At 33.8% G+C, this 15,243-nt stretch overlaps 2 protein-coding genes across 4 annotated transcripts in view; one reads left to right on the top strand and one right to left on the bottom strand.

The window, feature by feature from the left end:
* LOC134246436 (beta-1,3-galactosyltransferase 5-like) overlaps window positions 1-15,243 on the top strand; it is a 109,726-nt gene that overhangs the window by 27,762 nt on the left and 66,721 nt on the right. The window lies entirely within an intron of this gene.
* The window catches only part of LOC134246432 (EGF domain-specific O-linked N-acetylglucosamine transferase-like), a 34,181-nt gene that overhangs the window by 11,467 nt on the left and 7,471 nt on the right, over window positions 1-15,243 (bottom strand). The window contains exons 3-12 of one of the 3 annotated variants that reach the window (XM_062728794.1): window positions 14,233-14,330; window positions 11,123-11,231; window positions 9,178-9,278; window positions 8,453-8,590; window positions 7,832-7,938; window positions 6,813-6,916; window positions 5,642-5,734; window positions 2,765-2,836; window positions 2,366-2,452; window positions 209-277 (exon numbers count right to left, since the gene is read on the bottom strand). In XM_062728794.1, the coding sequence (XP_062584778.1) occupies window positions 209-277; window positions 2,366-2,452; window positions 2,765-2,836; window positions 5,642-5,734; window positions 6,813-6,916; window positions 7,832-7,938; window positions 8,453-8,590; window positions 9,178-9,278; window positions 11,123-11,231; window positions 14,233-14,330 (978 nt within the window). The remainder of the gene's footprint in view (window positions 1-208; window positions 278-2,365; window positions 2,453-2,764; window positions 2,837-5,641; window positions 5,735-6,812; window positions 6,917-7,831; window positions 7,939-8,452; window positions 8,591-9,177; window positions 9,279-11,122; window positions 11,232-14,232; window positions 14,331-15,243) is intronic. The other 2 variants (XM_062728795.1, XM_062728796.1) reach the window with 2 other exon arrangements.

Below are 15,243 nucleotides of genomic sequence, written 5' to 3'. Positions count from 1 at the left end.
ATTTAGAATTAAAGATTATGGTGAAGAATGAAATGTATTTGAATTTTTTTTAAATAAATGTAAACAAACAATATTTCAACATTGCAATGCAATACAATTAAAAAATTGGGACAAATTTCTCTTTGAGTTTAACCAGTTCTGTGAAGCTACTCATTTTGCTTTTCAAAGTAAAGCACTTTCACCTGTAAACTTTCTAAATTTAGCTCACCTCTCTCTCATTCAGAATGTTCCTGTACTTGGTTTTTCTGGACAGAAGAGTGATTCTAATTCTGGACTCCTGTAATAAATATTTAAAGAAATCTATTAAATGTTAGCAATTACAATTTTACAGCTATCCATGACCATGGTAACAGTCAATGACTGCTCTTATTCATCTTGCATACTAAATGCAAGTTAATGATCAATTGTACAACCTAATTTAAACTGTTCATCTTCAGCATCTCTCATTAAGTTTTCTGAAATTGCCATTTTAATACAGAAAGTATTATTAAATATATGTCTGTATAAACTTGCCTATATGTTGCTTTTTTGGAGTTAAATTTTGGTTCATAACTCTGCCAAATTTATAGACAAGTCATAAGAAAATTATTATTTTTCTAAAATTAGAAATGAAGTATTTTTGAAACCACTTCGAACAATTGTTGTTTACAAAAGTCTAGATAAATCATCTGTGTATTTTTTAGCTCACCTGAGCCAAAGGCTCAAGTGAGCTTTTCTGATCACATTTTGTCTGTCGTCCGTCCGTCTGTCTAGCTGTCCGTCCGTCTGTAAACTTTTCACATTTTCGACTTCTTCTCAAGTGGGCCAATTTCGTAAACTTGGTACAAAGCATCCTTGGGTGAAGGGGAATTTAAATTGTTAAAATGAAGGGACATATCCCCTAGCAAGGGGAGATAATCAAGAAAAGACAAAAATAGGGTTGGGTCATTAAAAAATCTTCTTCTCAAGAACCACATGGCCAGTAAAGCTGAAACTTATGTGAAAGCATCCTGGGGTAGTGTAGATTCTAAATTGTTCAAATCATGACCCCCGGGGATAGGGCGGGGCCACAATGGGGAATCAAAGTTTTACATAGAAATATAAAGGAAAAATCTTTGAAAATCTTCTTCTCAAGAACCACTGGGCCAGAAAAGCTGAATCTTATGTGGAAGCATCCTTGGGTAGTGTAGATTCTAAATTGTTCAAATCATGACCCCCAGGGGTAGGGCGGGGCCACAATGGGGAATCAATGTTTTACATAGAAATATATAGGAAAAATCTTTGAAAATCTTCTTCTCAAGAACCACTAAGCCAGAGAAGCTGAAACTTATTTGGAAGCATCCCTGGGTAGTGTTGATTCTAAATTGTTCAAACCATGACCCCCGGGGGTTGGGCGGGGCCACAATGTGGAATCAATCTTTTACATAGAAATATAAAGGAAAAATCTTTTAAAATCTTCTTCTCAAGAACCACTGGGTCAAAAAAGCTGAAATGTATGTGGAAGCATTCTAGGGTAGTGTAGATTCTCAATTGTTCAAATCATGACCCCCAGGGGTAGGGCGGGGCCACAATGGGAAATCAAAGTTTTACACAGAAATATATAGGAAAAATCTTTGAAAATCTTCTTCTCAAGAACCACTGAGCCAGAGAAGCTGTAACTTATTTGGAAGCATCCTGGGGTAGTGTAGATTCTAAATTGTTATAATCATGACCCCCGGGGGTTGGGCGGGACCACAATGTGGAATCAATGTTTTACATAGAAATATATAGAAAAAATCTGAAAATCAAAGCTAAACTTACATGGAAGCATACTGGGGTAGTGTAGATTTCAAATTGTTTAAATTTTGATCAGTGGGGTAGGGTGGGGTCAAAGCTTCTCAGGTGAGCGATGTGGCCCATGGGCCTCTTGTTTAAGATTAATGCATTAAGTACTAGTAATTATAAAATTTATCATAAATATCATAGAAATCAAGTAGCTGTGTCACACTTATTAACACATATTGAAATCAAGCCCAAGTTGAGTGAGTTTAAATCTGTGAGCTAACTTACCAGTGGCCCATGTTGAGTGAGTTAGGTTCTTTGAGCTAACTGACCAAAAACCTATGTATAGTGAGTTTAAGTCTGTGAATGAACTAACCAGTGGCCCATGTTGAATGAGTTTGTCTGTGAGCTAACTAAGAAGTGACCCATGTTGAATGAGTATGAATCCGAGAGTTAACTTAAAAGTGGCCCATGTTGAGTGAGTTTGAATCCGAAATTTAACTTACAAATGACCCATGTTGAGTGAGTGTAAGTCTGTGAGTTAACTTACCAGTGGCCCAGGTTAAGTGAGTTTAAGTCTGTGAGCTATCTTACAAATGACCCATGTTGAGTGAGTTTAACTTACCAGTGGCCCATATTGAATGAGTTTAAGTCTGTGAGCCAAATGTTTATTAAAGGCTTCAAAGAAACTGCTCCCACTGCAACCTGGAACCTTCAATTACATGTATAATTATTAATTCTTTTTTTCTTTTGCATTTCATACTAAACTTTCTCAAACTTAAGTATTTATTTACACCACAATATTCATATTTTATTGAATTGAAATGTTTGTATATTGTCAACCCTTGGATGCAGGTCAATTAAAATTCATTTAAATTGCATTTTCATCAAAAATTTGAAATCACTAATTTTTAGTGTATGAAAACCTTCAGCATTTAAGAAGTCAATTCTTCTTTTTGTATTAGTTTGGTTACTGAACTACAGCACCATTGTAAGCAACTGTTTCTATTAAGTGTAGGCTTACCAAAGGCTGATTATAATACATGCCATATCTCATTCTAGGCAGAAGAGAAAAGACAGCATCTCGTACACACAACTGTTGACAGAAACAGAACAAGAGAGAAAATATTAATACAGAATTAGTGTTATTTAAAATAAGGAATGTATTGCATTAGTTTGAAAGAAGAAATATCAAACAAAGCATTCAAAACAAGAACATCAAAAGTGTTGACCTTAACCTTTTGACCCTGGGTCTTCCAGTCAACCTTCTTTTTAATTTCTTTGCCAAATATTAGTGGAGCTTTTTAAATTCTATCCACTATCTGCAAAGCTATCAACATGATCAAGATTTTGACCTTTTAGTTTCAGAGATATACAGCGCTATGACAAAAGTATTCGCGATTTTTTAAAAATGGCAACGTCAACAATATACACTTTGTTTGTTCAAAGGGGAATAACTTTTGAACGAGGCCGATTTATCCAGTCATCTTTCGCAAGTTAGTGACGTAGTTAATCAATTTCCATCGTCTGCATTCTTGTAAAATCGTAAACAAACCTATCATTCACCATGGGCCGAAAATCAAAAGAATTAACTGACGAACGATGTACGAAAATTGATTGTTGAAATGAAGTTAGAAGGAAAAAAGACGTGAAATTGAAAATTTATTAGGAATATCAGAATTTACAATCAGATCAATCTGGAAAAAGTATTTATACACGGGGGAGATAAACAAAGCGAAAAGAAAAGGACGTCCTTGCAAGATGTCGCAGACGGATCGGAACTGGCTTGTTCGTCATACAAAAATGAACAGGGAACGTTTTTAAGTGACATTACGAATGATTTAAACAGAAGTAGGGATGCAAATGATCATATACATCCACGGACAGTGCAGAGATTTTTACATGAACATGATGTGAAGAGACAAGTGGTAAGAAAAAAGATGGCTGTGTCACAGGTCAACAGAAAAAAGCGTAAGTCATGGTGTCTCGAGAAGAGAAAACTTACTGTTAATAATTATTGGAACTCTGTAATCTTCTCCGATGAAAGTCAGATCGTTCTGGGTGAAAACCATAGAGTATACGTTTGGAGAACATCAAAAGAAGCGTTCCTACCCCAATGCATGTGTCCTCCGCGACAGAGAAGGGTGTCTATTATGGTGTGGGGTTGCATTACATATTACGGAGTAGGAACCCTTTGCCTTGTCAACGGTAACATAAATGCAGAAAAATATATTGCAATTTTAGAAAACCATTTATGGCCTGTAATTGCTTGGCATTTTAGCAATAAACCGTACCGCTTTCAAGATGATAATGCCCCCGTACATAAAGCCCATATTACGAGGGACTACAAACTGGAAAATAACATTCCAACTATTGTGTGGCCGGCACAGTCCCCGGACATCAATATTATTGAAAACTTGTGGCTTCGAATTGAACGAACTCTACAAAATCGGCAACAAAAGTAACGACCCCCGAGGAGCTCTTCACCGTCGTTTCGGACATATGGACTTCATTTGATCAGAACTACATAAGAACTCTGTATGATTCCATACCATGCCGTTTACTAGCTGTCATTAAATCTAAGGGACACCTCACCAAATATTAGGTACCATCTAAGTTAAAATGATATTTAAGTATATATTTCAGATGTTTGTTCCTTGAAGCGCGTACTTGTTTACGGCCGCAATTTTAAAACCAGAAGTCTCTGTCGAGACTGAAGCTCTACTGGTTTGAACTTATAGCAAAGGAAGAGAAGAGTACTTAAGCAGCTGGGATTTGAAACTTTACAACAGCAATATATAGAATAATAATCGTTGATAAAGTCTCTTTATGTTCTTAGTGTAGTCTACTTGTGTGCCAAGTTATATTGAAATCAGACCAAAACTGTAGGAGGAGTAGCATTTTAAAACAATTTTACAGACATTTCAATTTTTAGTAACCACGGCAACACAGTTCATCAAAATTAAAATTTGATACACAGAATTATGTATCTTAGTGTATTCTACTTGTGTGCCAAATTATATTGAAATCAGACCAAAGCTGTAGGAGGAGTAGCATATTGAAACAATTTTACAGATATTTCTATTTTTAGTAACCACGGCAACATCGTTCATCTAAATCAAAAACCGATACATAGATTTATGTATCTTAGTGTATTCTACTTGTGTGCCAAATTATACTGAAATCAGACCAAAACTGTAGGAGAAGTAGCATTTTGAAAGAATTTCACAGAAATTTCTATTTTTAGTAACCACGGCAACACCGTTCATCGAAATCAAAAACCGATACACAGAATTATGTATCTTAGTGTAGTCTACTTGTGTGCCAAGTTATACTGAAATCAGACCAAAACTGTAGGAGGAGTAGCATTTTGAAAGAATTTCACAGAAATTTCTATTTTTAGTAACCACGGCAACACCGTTCATCGAAATCAAAAACCGATACACAGAATTATGTATCTTAGTGTAGTCTACTTGTGTGCCAAGTTATATTGAAATTAGACCAAAACTGTAGGAGGAGTAGCATTTTGAAAAATTGTTTACAGACAGACGGACAGACAGACAGCTGAACGGACAGACGGACGGACGCCGGACGCATTACTATCGCATAAGCTCTTCTGGTCTCTGACCAGTAGAGCTAAAAATTGTGAAAACTTCTGTCATAGCGCTATAGGTTTTCTTCCTTTAGTCATTTTGCATCTCTTGCAAATGGAAGACTGGAAGGTCTAATGTCCCTCGTTATACCCCAGAAAGCACTGAATTACAGAGTATGATGATTGCTAAAATAAATTGCTAAAAAAATCTATCTCTTTTTTTAAAATATTAATTAAAAAATTAAGTTATCAAAAGAAAACTGACTGTACGATAGATCAGTAAGTTCTATATATATATATGTTACTTACAGTTTTCTTTGCGTACTTGTGTAATCTAATAATAGGATAGTCTGTGAAGGCTTTCCAAGTCTCCAGGAACAAATCTGTGTATCCCATTGTACTCTGAACAACATTTAAAATACACAATAAAAACTCTGTACTTAGTCTATCACTCTCTACAAGTAGTTGTTGCTACTTCTGTAGAAGTCAGGTGTTGAATTACCAGTATATAAGAACCCATTATAAAAGGTAACACAATATTGATTAGTGTAAATGTATCACATTTAGCTGTGTATAAAACTCTCTACCGCCTTTCTCAGAAGGCAACCTCCACTAATTCAAGTACATAGTACATGTATAACGCTTAAAATCTTGCACAGGTATATATAAATAGGATTATAAGTAAATGCACTAATTCAAATCTCCCTTAACATGTTCAAAAAAATAATTTATGCTAAATATTGTTTTCACTAAATATCATACATTTCCAGTTTTTATGCGCCCGGATCGATAGATCCGAGGCGTATATTGTTTTTGTCCTGTCTGTTTGTCTGTTTATCTGTTTGTCTGTTTGTCTGTCTGTCTGTTGTCAACTTTAACCTTCACCATAATTTTTGAACCGTGAAAGATAGAGACTACATATTTGGTATACATACTCCACCAATAAAGTTCTTTCGAATGACACCAAGGTCAATGACCTTGTGACCTTGACTATGACCTATTTGCTAAAAATAGCTTTTTTGAATTTTCGCCATATCTTTTGAACCATGAGAGATAGAGACTACATATTTGATATGCTTACTCCACCAATGACGCTCTTTCATATGACACCAAGGTCAATGACCTTGTGACCTTGACTGTGACCTATATGCTAAAAATAGATTTTACAAAATTTTTGCCATAACTTTTGAACCACGAGAGATAGAGACTTCATATTTGGTGTGCATACTCCACAAATGAAGTTATTCAAATGACACCAAGGTCAATGACCTTGTGACCTTGACTTTCACTTATCTGCTGAAAATAGTTTTTTAAACTTTGTTGCCGCTGGGCGCATAGTGTTTCACAAACACATCTTGTTTTTTATACATATAAAATTAAAATGTACAAGAATGAAATTTTCATAAGCAGAGGCTCTTGGTTATATTGACAAATAATAAAGCTGTTTCAAATAAAAACTTTAAAAAAGTATCCAACATACCGTGTCCCACATAACAATGTATACATCTGTGGAAAAGGAGTTGTTCAGGTGATTGGAAGCGTATAAGTTGATAAAGTCACAAAAATGGTGGTACATGTTTACCCCTGTAAAAAAAGCCTGATAGAATTACTGTAAACCAACTTCTATTCGCGTGCGAGAAATTTTCGCGAAGTTCGCGAGAGCCTTGTCATCGCGAATATTTCTCGCCGCAAACCGGTAATTAAATTGTTATGTGTCTATAAATAACAGATACAAAATGATTGATCGCGGAAATGAATCGTCGCGAACTTGTTTACCCCTGCATAATCGCGAAATTAAGTTGTCGCGAATAAAAGTTGGTTTACAGTACCAAACCTACACACCACTTGAGACAACATGCTCTTGTTAGGAAAATGTTTAATCACAACTGAGCCTGATTCTACTTTAGTTTGGGACAAGACATGAAAGGAAATACCGTATAATCCCTATTAACCACCCTGGGCAATTAGAAAAATCTTTTGAAAAAAAATAAATTCAAAGAATCACTAAAATAATGTCCAACTTTACTTTAAGTGAAGATAATCCACCCAAATTATGCTAAATGATTCATTTTTCCATCGAGAAATTGGATAATAGACAAGTTTTAATTTCACTTTCTTCAAATGTTGGCAGACTTTTGATATGATTCTAGATGATTTTAATCACTGAACAGGGGGCCCTTATTTCCTGACCATTGAAAAAGACCTTAGGGGGTGCTTATAGGGGCAGGGGTGGTTAATAGGGATTATACGATAATTATCAGGTAATTTCCAAGCAGCACCATTCATAAAATAAAATAACTTGCATCCACTTTCATAGTGTTGGAATCCATTTCCTAAAATCTCTTGATCAACCGTCCATTTGGGAACTATTGTTCTCATTATTGATTATCTTAGAGCCCTTTATGATTAGTACTCACATAAAATAAGAAAACTACAGTATAAGTTTGAAGTAAAACAAGTATTGTCAAACAGATGTCTGTAGTCGATGGATTCCTTTACCTGCATCTAACTTCATAAAGTAAGTTGGCTTGTCTAAAATGATATCACAACGGCCATCTTGTATTGGACGGAAAGGCAGCGATGAAAAATGTTCCACTTCAGCAAACCTATATCATATACATTAATAATTTATAACATTATGGCTTACTTCACATTAAGGATATATACCTGTACAAGTAAGCTAGCTAGGCTTACAGACTATCTTTCAAGACTTTCATGTTCCATATAATTTTTGTGTTCATTTTTTGAAGGACTTGTTCACTTCAATATTAGTTATTTTTGGACTGATAAAAGGGAGGGGGGGGGGTCTTTACTTAGGCAAATATATGCCCCACCACACACTAACATATTGTAAAAAGATTGGGGTGGGGGGCTAAGTTAGGAACTGTTGAGACAGGGATCCCCTTAGAGAGACATGACGGGAGTGTGGGTGTGGGTGTATGGGGGAAGGGGTTGAAATCCTTCCGTTCTTTGAGGAATCCAAATACAAGATGTCTTTACTATTTTTATGTCAAGGATTGTTATAAGGAGGATGAGATGTCACTTAAATCTTAATGAAGATTTCATGAGAGGAGTTTTAACATTGAGAATATTATAATTATTTTTATGAAAAGTTCTTACCAGGATTGTAAAGCACTCTTATGTTCCCCCTCTGCTTTGAGAGCCTCTTTATTTAGGTCACAGTGGCCCCCTATCACTCCGGTATTAAAATTGTCCTGTGCAAACCGTAACTTTGCATCGAATAAGTTTTCTTTGAATCTAAAAGGATTTAAAAACTTAAAGAGAGGCATTAGATGGCAAGATTAAGGTACTAGTAGTTTCGTCTTTACTTTGATATTCATCATAAAAGAGAATAATGAAAACTGTACAAGAGAATTTTACTCTGGCTTAATAGAAAGGCAATAGACAAGTACATGTATGATTTACTGATTGTATGTTAGTTAACATCCCTCTTGAGAATTTTTCACTCATGTGAAGACACCAAAACTTGCTGGTGGAGAGTTACAAATTTTGTCATCAGGGACATTAAGCAGTGAGGAATCTTTTTCGTGTCAGCACCTACTGTGACACAGGACCTCGGTTTATACAGTCTTCTGAAGGACCCATTTCCACATCCCACAATGGGATTCGAACCCAGGACGTAAGGATCGACTCCTTACTTTGCGACTCTAGAGCAGACATTCTAACCACTTCACCATGAGGGCAATCAAGAATATTTTACACATTACTGTAATTCAGTAACATACAGGATATCTGAACGATTAAAAGCACACTGGTTAAGTGGTTTAAAGCATGTCTATTATAAATATTTCATAAACACCTGTATAATTTTTTGACTGTTTTACCTCTCATGACCTGAAAACATATCAGGTTTGGTAAAATCAAAGAAGAGGTTCCTCCCCCGACAAAACCGGGCATAACGAACACACTCCAAAGATGAATCCTCCTGTAATGTAACAGTGTTATCAGTAATGTAATCTGTAATGTAACAATGTTATCAGTTATGTAATCTGTGATGTAACAACATTATCAGTAATGTAATCTGTAATATTACTATGTTATTAGTAATGTAATCTGTAATGTAACAATGTTATAAGTTATGTAATCTGAAATGTAACAATATTATAAGTTATGTAATCTGTGATGTAACAACGTTATCGGTAATGAAATCTGTAATGTAACAATGTTATCATTTATGTAATCTGTAGGGATGTCAACGAATAGTCGACTATTCGACTGTCAGTCGAAAGGACCGACTATCGAATAATGAGACCGACTATCGAATAATTAAAAAAAGAGCGATAACTCTTGATTACAAATTTATGAAAAAATAAATTTCCATCGATCGCTAAACTGGCCAGAAAATTCCTTGGCTCCCCTGCCACATCAGTGCCCTCAGAACGCATATTTTCTTCTGCCGGATTAATCGTCTCAAAATTGAGAAATAACTTGTCTTCAGATGTTGTTTTCCTGAACAAAAACTGTTGATTTTTCATTATCAATGTCTAATGCATTCATAAATGCTCTTCTATAATCTGATAATTGTCAATAACAATTGTTTTTCTGATAAATTATGAATCACTGTGCTGGGTTTTGTTTGTAAAATTATAATGAAAACACAGTTAATTAGACATTACATACCATGTATCCATAATATTGTTATTTTAGTAATGTTCAAAGGTTCACATACGGTAGCCAAGACACGTTTTGATAATTTGATAATTATTTTTATAAAAACACGCATACATTGTAGTGTTGTAAGCTAGGGCATTTAATTGTTTTAAAGTTAATTCGGTAATCGGTATTAACAATATCACACGGGCACCTGACGTGTAGATGCTGTGTTTATCTTATTTTATTTAAATAAGTTTAAAAAAATATTTGCTGGTAGTTTTTGATGCATATTAAAACTAAATAAAAATAATTTCATGTCAACATAATAGCTACAAGTTAAGTGCCTGTGAATATCTGTCAAACCCATACGTAATGCATAAAACAAAGAAGGATAACTCTTGCATAGTCTATGCAAACGAAAGTAAAACGGAGATAAAGATTCTATTATGAAAAAAGTGTTCTGAATGTTCGACTATCGTTCGAATAATGCAATCGAATAGTCGACTAAGGAAAATAAAAATTTTGACATCCCTAGTAATCTGTAATGTAACAATGTTATCAGTAATGTAATGTGTAATGTAACAATGTTATCAGTTATGTTATCTGTAATGTAACAATGTTATCAGTTATGTAATCTGTAATGTAATAATGTTATCAGTAATGAAATCTATTTTAGGAAAAAGGTAACAATTTTTACATTTATCAAATATAAAATAATATAGGTTGGTCTAGTGATAAAATTCAATCTATTGAACATGTACCAACCTGCATCTATATCCAGATAGATATTTTAAAATCATACCTTATTATTTACATATGTATATGTACATTTATGACTGATTTACAATAAATACCTGCGTGATTATTATCTCTAACTGATGAATGTTGTATTTTTTAAAAACTCAACCACTCAAGTTTGATTCAATTATTGAATGTGCATTGATCCTTTAAGACGTCACAGAGAAAGTATGTCGAACGTATATGATATGATGAACCTAAGTTTATACAGATAAAGATATGCATTGCTTAAATTGTGTTATATGAGAGGAAAAATTTGCAAATATAAATCAAATGTAATAATGTTATCAGCATATTGATGAGTTTGCAATACACCATGTCTCTCATTTCTCTGCGAGAAATTAGTTTTGTTATGCGTTGTTAGTATTCTGTATTTACCTGAGTCTTGGGTACACAGAAGGTTCGGAGTTCTTTTTTCCTTTCCAGAATATAACCAAAGTCCACAGATTTCCAAAACAAGTCTAACTGTTCAGCCTTATCTTTTGTCCTGGTATGACGTGAAATGCAATGAACAATATGTACATGCATGTATATTATACAGTACCAAATCCATATACTAGTATCACATAAATACAGGTATTAACAATGCTGAATAAATTCATGAACATTAACTTTGTCTCTAATTTTTTTAATTTCTGCCTCTGAGTCAATATTTTAGAAAAGTTGTTGATCTTTTGTGTATTTTTAAAAATGTCTACTGACAGCTTTGTGAAGGCTTAGGTCATCTTGCATAGATGTCATCTGCTGCAGCGTTACTGTAAATCACTTTTTATTCGTGAGAACTTTATTTTCGCATATAATAGTATTCCTTAAGATTATATTTAAGCAATGAATCATTATTTTTTGAGTGATATAGTTTCATAACTGCAACAGTGTGTGCAAACAAATTGAATAACTTGCGTTCATTGCTTATATTTACATTTTTTTAACTTTCTACCTTAACTGCAAATGTGATTTCTATTTAAAAACCTATGTATTATCCTTCGTGTAAGCTTCATTAAATGGATCAGCAATTGTAACAGCTTCTGGTTAATTTGAACATGATTTTTTGATTTTCGCTTGTGACGTTGCACTTCCTCGGCATTCAAAGATTATGACGTCAAACTAATTAAAACACGTTTTAACCTCTTAGTATCCTGTCTGTGTTATGGTGTTTTGAATGCAATAGATTTCCATTCATTTTATATGCAAAAAATATATGTAATGTAAATATAGAGCAATAACCACAATCCATGAAAATTTTGTCTCGCTTATCAAGAGTCAATGACTATCTCGCGAAAAAAAGGTGTCGCGAAAATTTAGTGATCTACAGTAATCACATTTCCAGTTATTAATAAAAATTTTATTAATTCCTACTCATTATACGATGAATGTCAAAATAACAGTTTCACTTACAGATGGACTTATTCTTGAAAAACTATAATAGAGATAATTCTCTCAAACAAAATTAAGAGAAATACATTTTCCATACCAATATCAAAGACAGAATAGAGCTCATTTTGACCACTTTTGAGATTAATATTATGTGCCCAGGGAAACTATTTTATTCACAGGCAACATCAAAAGGTCAGAGGTCATACTGAGTAAGTTGCGACAGAAACTATCATAAACAAGAAAATGTTTATCCATATCAAACCATCATGACCATAAAGAGCTGAGATAATAAATTTAGAAATATGATAAACCAGCTTTAATGAAACAGAATTAGACCCCAATGTAATTTTTTAAAGTGTCCACAGAGAATAGGTCTGACATAGACATTGTCCCATATTGAAAAATGCTTTCCATAAAAGGTGTGTGTGGTATAATTGACCTGTTCAAGTTCTTGTAGCAGTGGACTAGAAATTGACCATGTACATGTGCCTTAATTTTCAGTCTGATTCAGTAAAACTCGGTTATAACAAAGTCACTGGGACCTATGAAATAACTTCCCTGTTTACATAATTTGTTTTACAGTATAAGTGGAAATTTTAGCGAGACGCAAATTTAGCCAATTGTCCTTAAAATTTGTATTTTATTTTTAGCGAGATGCTATTATAGCACTTTTAAAATTCACACTAAATAAGCTATTACAAATCAAACACAGTTTATTTTAAGTGATATTTAATTTTAGCGATCTCAGCATCCTTGCTAAAAATGCAAAAATTAAATCCTCGCTAAAAATTCTGCTTATACGGTATACATATAAGGAATTTCGTTAAATTTTTATAGCTGGGGATCCAAGAAAACTTCACTTTATCCGTGAATTTGCAATATCCGTGTTCCTACTAAACGAGTTTTACTGTATCTGCAACGGGTCCTTTGCTACAAAGACGCTATTTATTAGCATTCAAAAATTAAAAGACCGAGGTAAATTGCAATGCTACTGATAAATAGTACCATTTGGATATTTTAAGCTCTATATTGGGTTGGATGGCCTGAAAAAAAAGTTTCTAGTTTTACGGTCAAAAGGTCAAAGATCAAAGTCAGTATTCATGGTACATGTATTAGGTGTTGAGAATTTTATATGACAGTCACATGATCACTCTGCATCAATAATTGCTGAATAAGTGATAGACACTAGATCAACATTTTTTTAAAGATCAAAAGTAAAAACAATGATAGTGCATGTTAATAATGCTGTGAAGACAATTAAAAAAACCTATTAATATGACTAACCTTTTAATCCAATACCACCTAGAGAAATGTAATGTGGCCAAAGACATAATCCAATTTGCACTATAGTGATAAATAACAAGAGAAAAGGGCACAATATTGTATTTACAGCAATTGAAGCCAGAAGTCTCTGGTGAGAATGTAGCTCTACTGCTTTGTACTTTTAACAAAGAAAGAGAAAAGTAGCACTTGAATTTGAAACTTTGCAACAACAGAATACTTTTATCAGAATTATGTATCTTAGTGTAGTATACTTGCATGCTAAGTTACATGCATATTGAAATCAGACCACAACTGTTGGAGGAGTAAGCATGGTAAGGCTTTGAAAGTATTTTAGTGAAATTTCTTTTTAATCATGGCAACACTGTTCATTGAAATCAAAATTTGATACATATATAAAGAACTATGTACCTTAGTGTAGTCTAACTTATGTGCAGATTGATTTATACTGAAATCAGAACAAAAAAAAAATTCTGGTAACCATGGCAACACCATTCATTGAAATCAAAAACCAATAAAGAGACTTAAGTATCTTAGTATAGTCTACCTTTTTGCCAAGATTTAAATATTGAAATCAGATCAAAACTGTAGGAGAAGTAGCATTTTGAAAAATTATTTACAGATAGACAGCTATAGGGAGGTACCACAGACACCTTACTCAAAACATAAGCTCTTCTAGTCTCTGACCAGTAGAGCTAAAACCGATAAAGTTTGGAAGATTTAATGAATTCATCAACTGAATGTTTGTGTTTCTGGACTGAAATCCCTGGATTTTTTAAAAGCTGAATTCTTGGTCCCCTTACTGAGGGAACGTATCAAAGGCAATTATTTACCATCCTCTGCTTCCCCATGGACAAGACGTGGAATTCAGTCGACTTGTTGTATCACAGTAGTCCTCATAGCCCCAACATCTGGTCTCATCTAAATATTCCTGTGTAAAAAAATCAGTAGATGTTATGATGTACAATTATTCAATTTAGATAAAGAATTTATTTAAACAAACAATGATTTATATAGGCATTTGTCAACAACAAAGACAAGTTTTTAATTGAAACAAGATGTGTTTGTGAAACACTATGCGGCCGGTGGCAACAAAGTTCTGAAAAAGCTATTTCTGGCATTAAGGTCACAGTCCAGGTCACAAGGTCATTGACCTTTGTGTCATTTGAAAGCGCTTGATTAGTGGAGTATATGCTTACCAAATATGAAATCTCAATCTCTCATTGTTCAAAAGTTATAGTGAGGGTTCAAAAAAGCTATTTTAAGCATACATGTCACAGTCAAGGTCACAAGGTCATTGAACTTGGTGTCATTTGAAAGGACCTGATTAGTGAGGTAAGCATATCAAATATGAAGTCTCTATCTTTCATGGTTCAAAAGTTATGGTGAAGGTTAAAGTTCGAGACAAACAAACAGACAGACAGACAGACAGACAGACAGACAGGACAAAAACAATATACGCCCTGGATCTATCTATCTGGGCACATAAAAATTAATTTATATGACTTTGTATATTTATTAATTAATATTCACTTCCTCAAGAGCTTTTACTTAAGTTTTACCTTATCAACATGATCATCAAACCAGAACTAAATGAAAGTTGTTTAATTAATCTGTTACTTAATTAAGGAACACGTTAAGACTGAAAAAACATAGGTAATCAGAGATTACAGAGCTCACCTCAATGAATGGTGTCTTTAAGTAAAGCAAAGTCCATCAATCAACTAATATTCTAGAAGTTTACATCCAAAAATGCAAAATTTATGTAATTTTTATCTGATAGGACTTGCAGTTACTTGGAAATAGACCTATCCAAAAACTTCAAACTAGCTACCCGTCAAGAA

This window comes from Saccostrea cucullata, unplaced genomic scaffold (genome assembly GCF_032062105.1).
Source record: "Saccostrea cucullata isolate Sc308-1 unplaced genomic scaffold, CSIRO_AGI_Scuc_v1 ctg532, whole genome shotgun sequence".
NCBI lineage: Eukaryota > Metazoa > Mollusca > Bivalvia > Ostreida > Ostreidae > Saccostrea > Saccostrea cuccullata.
The sequence above is the reverse complement of the archived record's forward strand: the minus strand, read 5'-3'. Positions and strand labels throughout refer to the sequence as shown.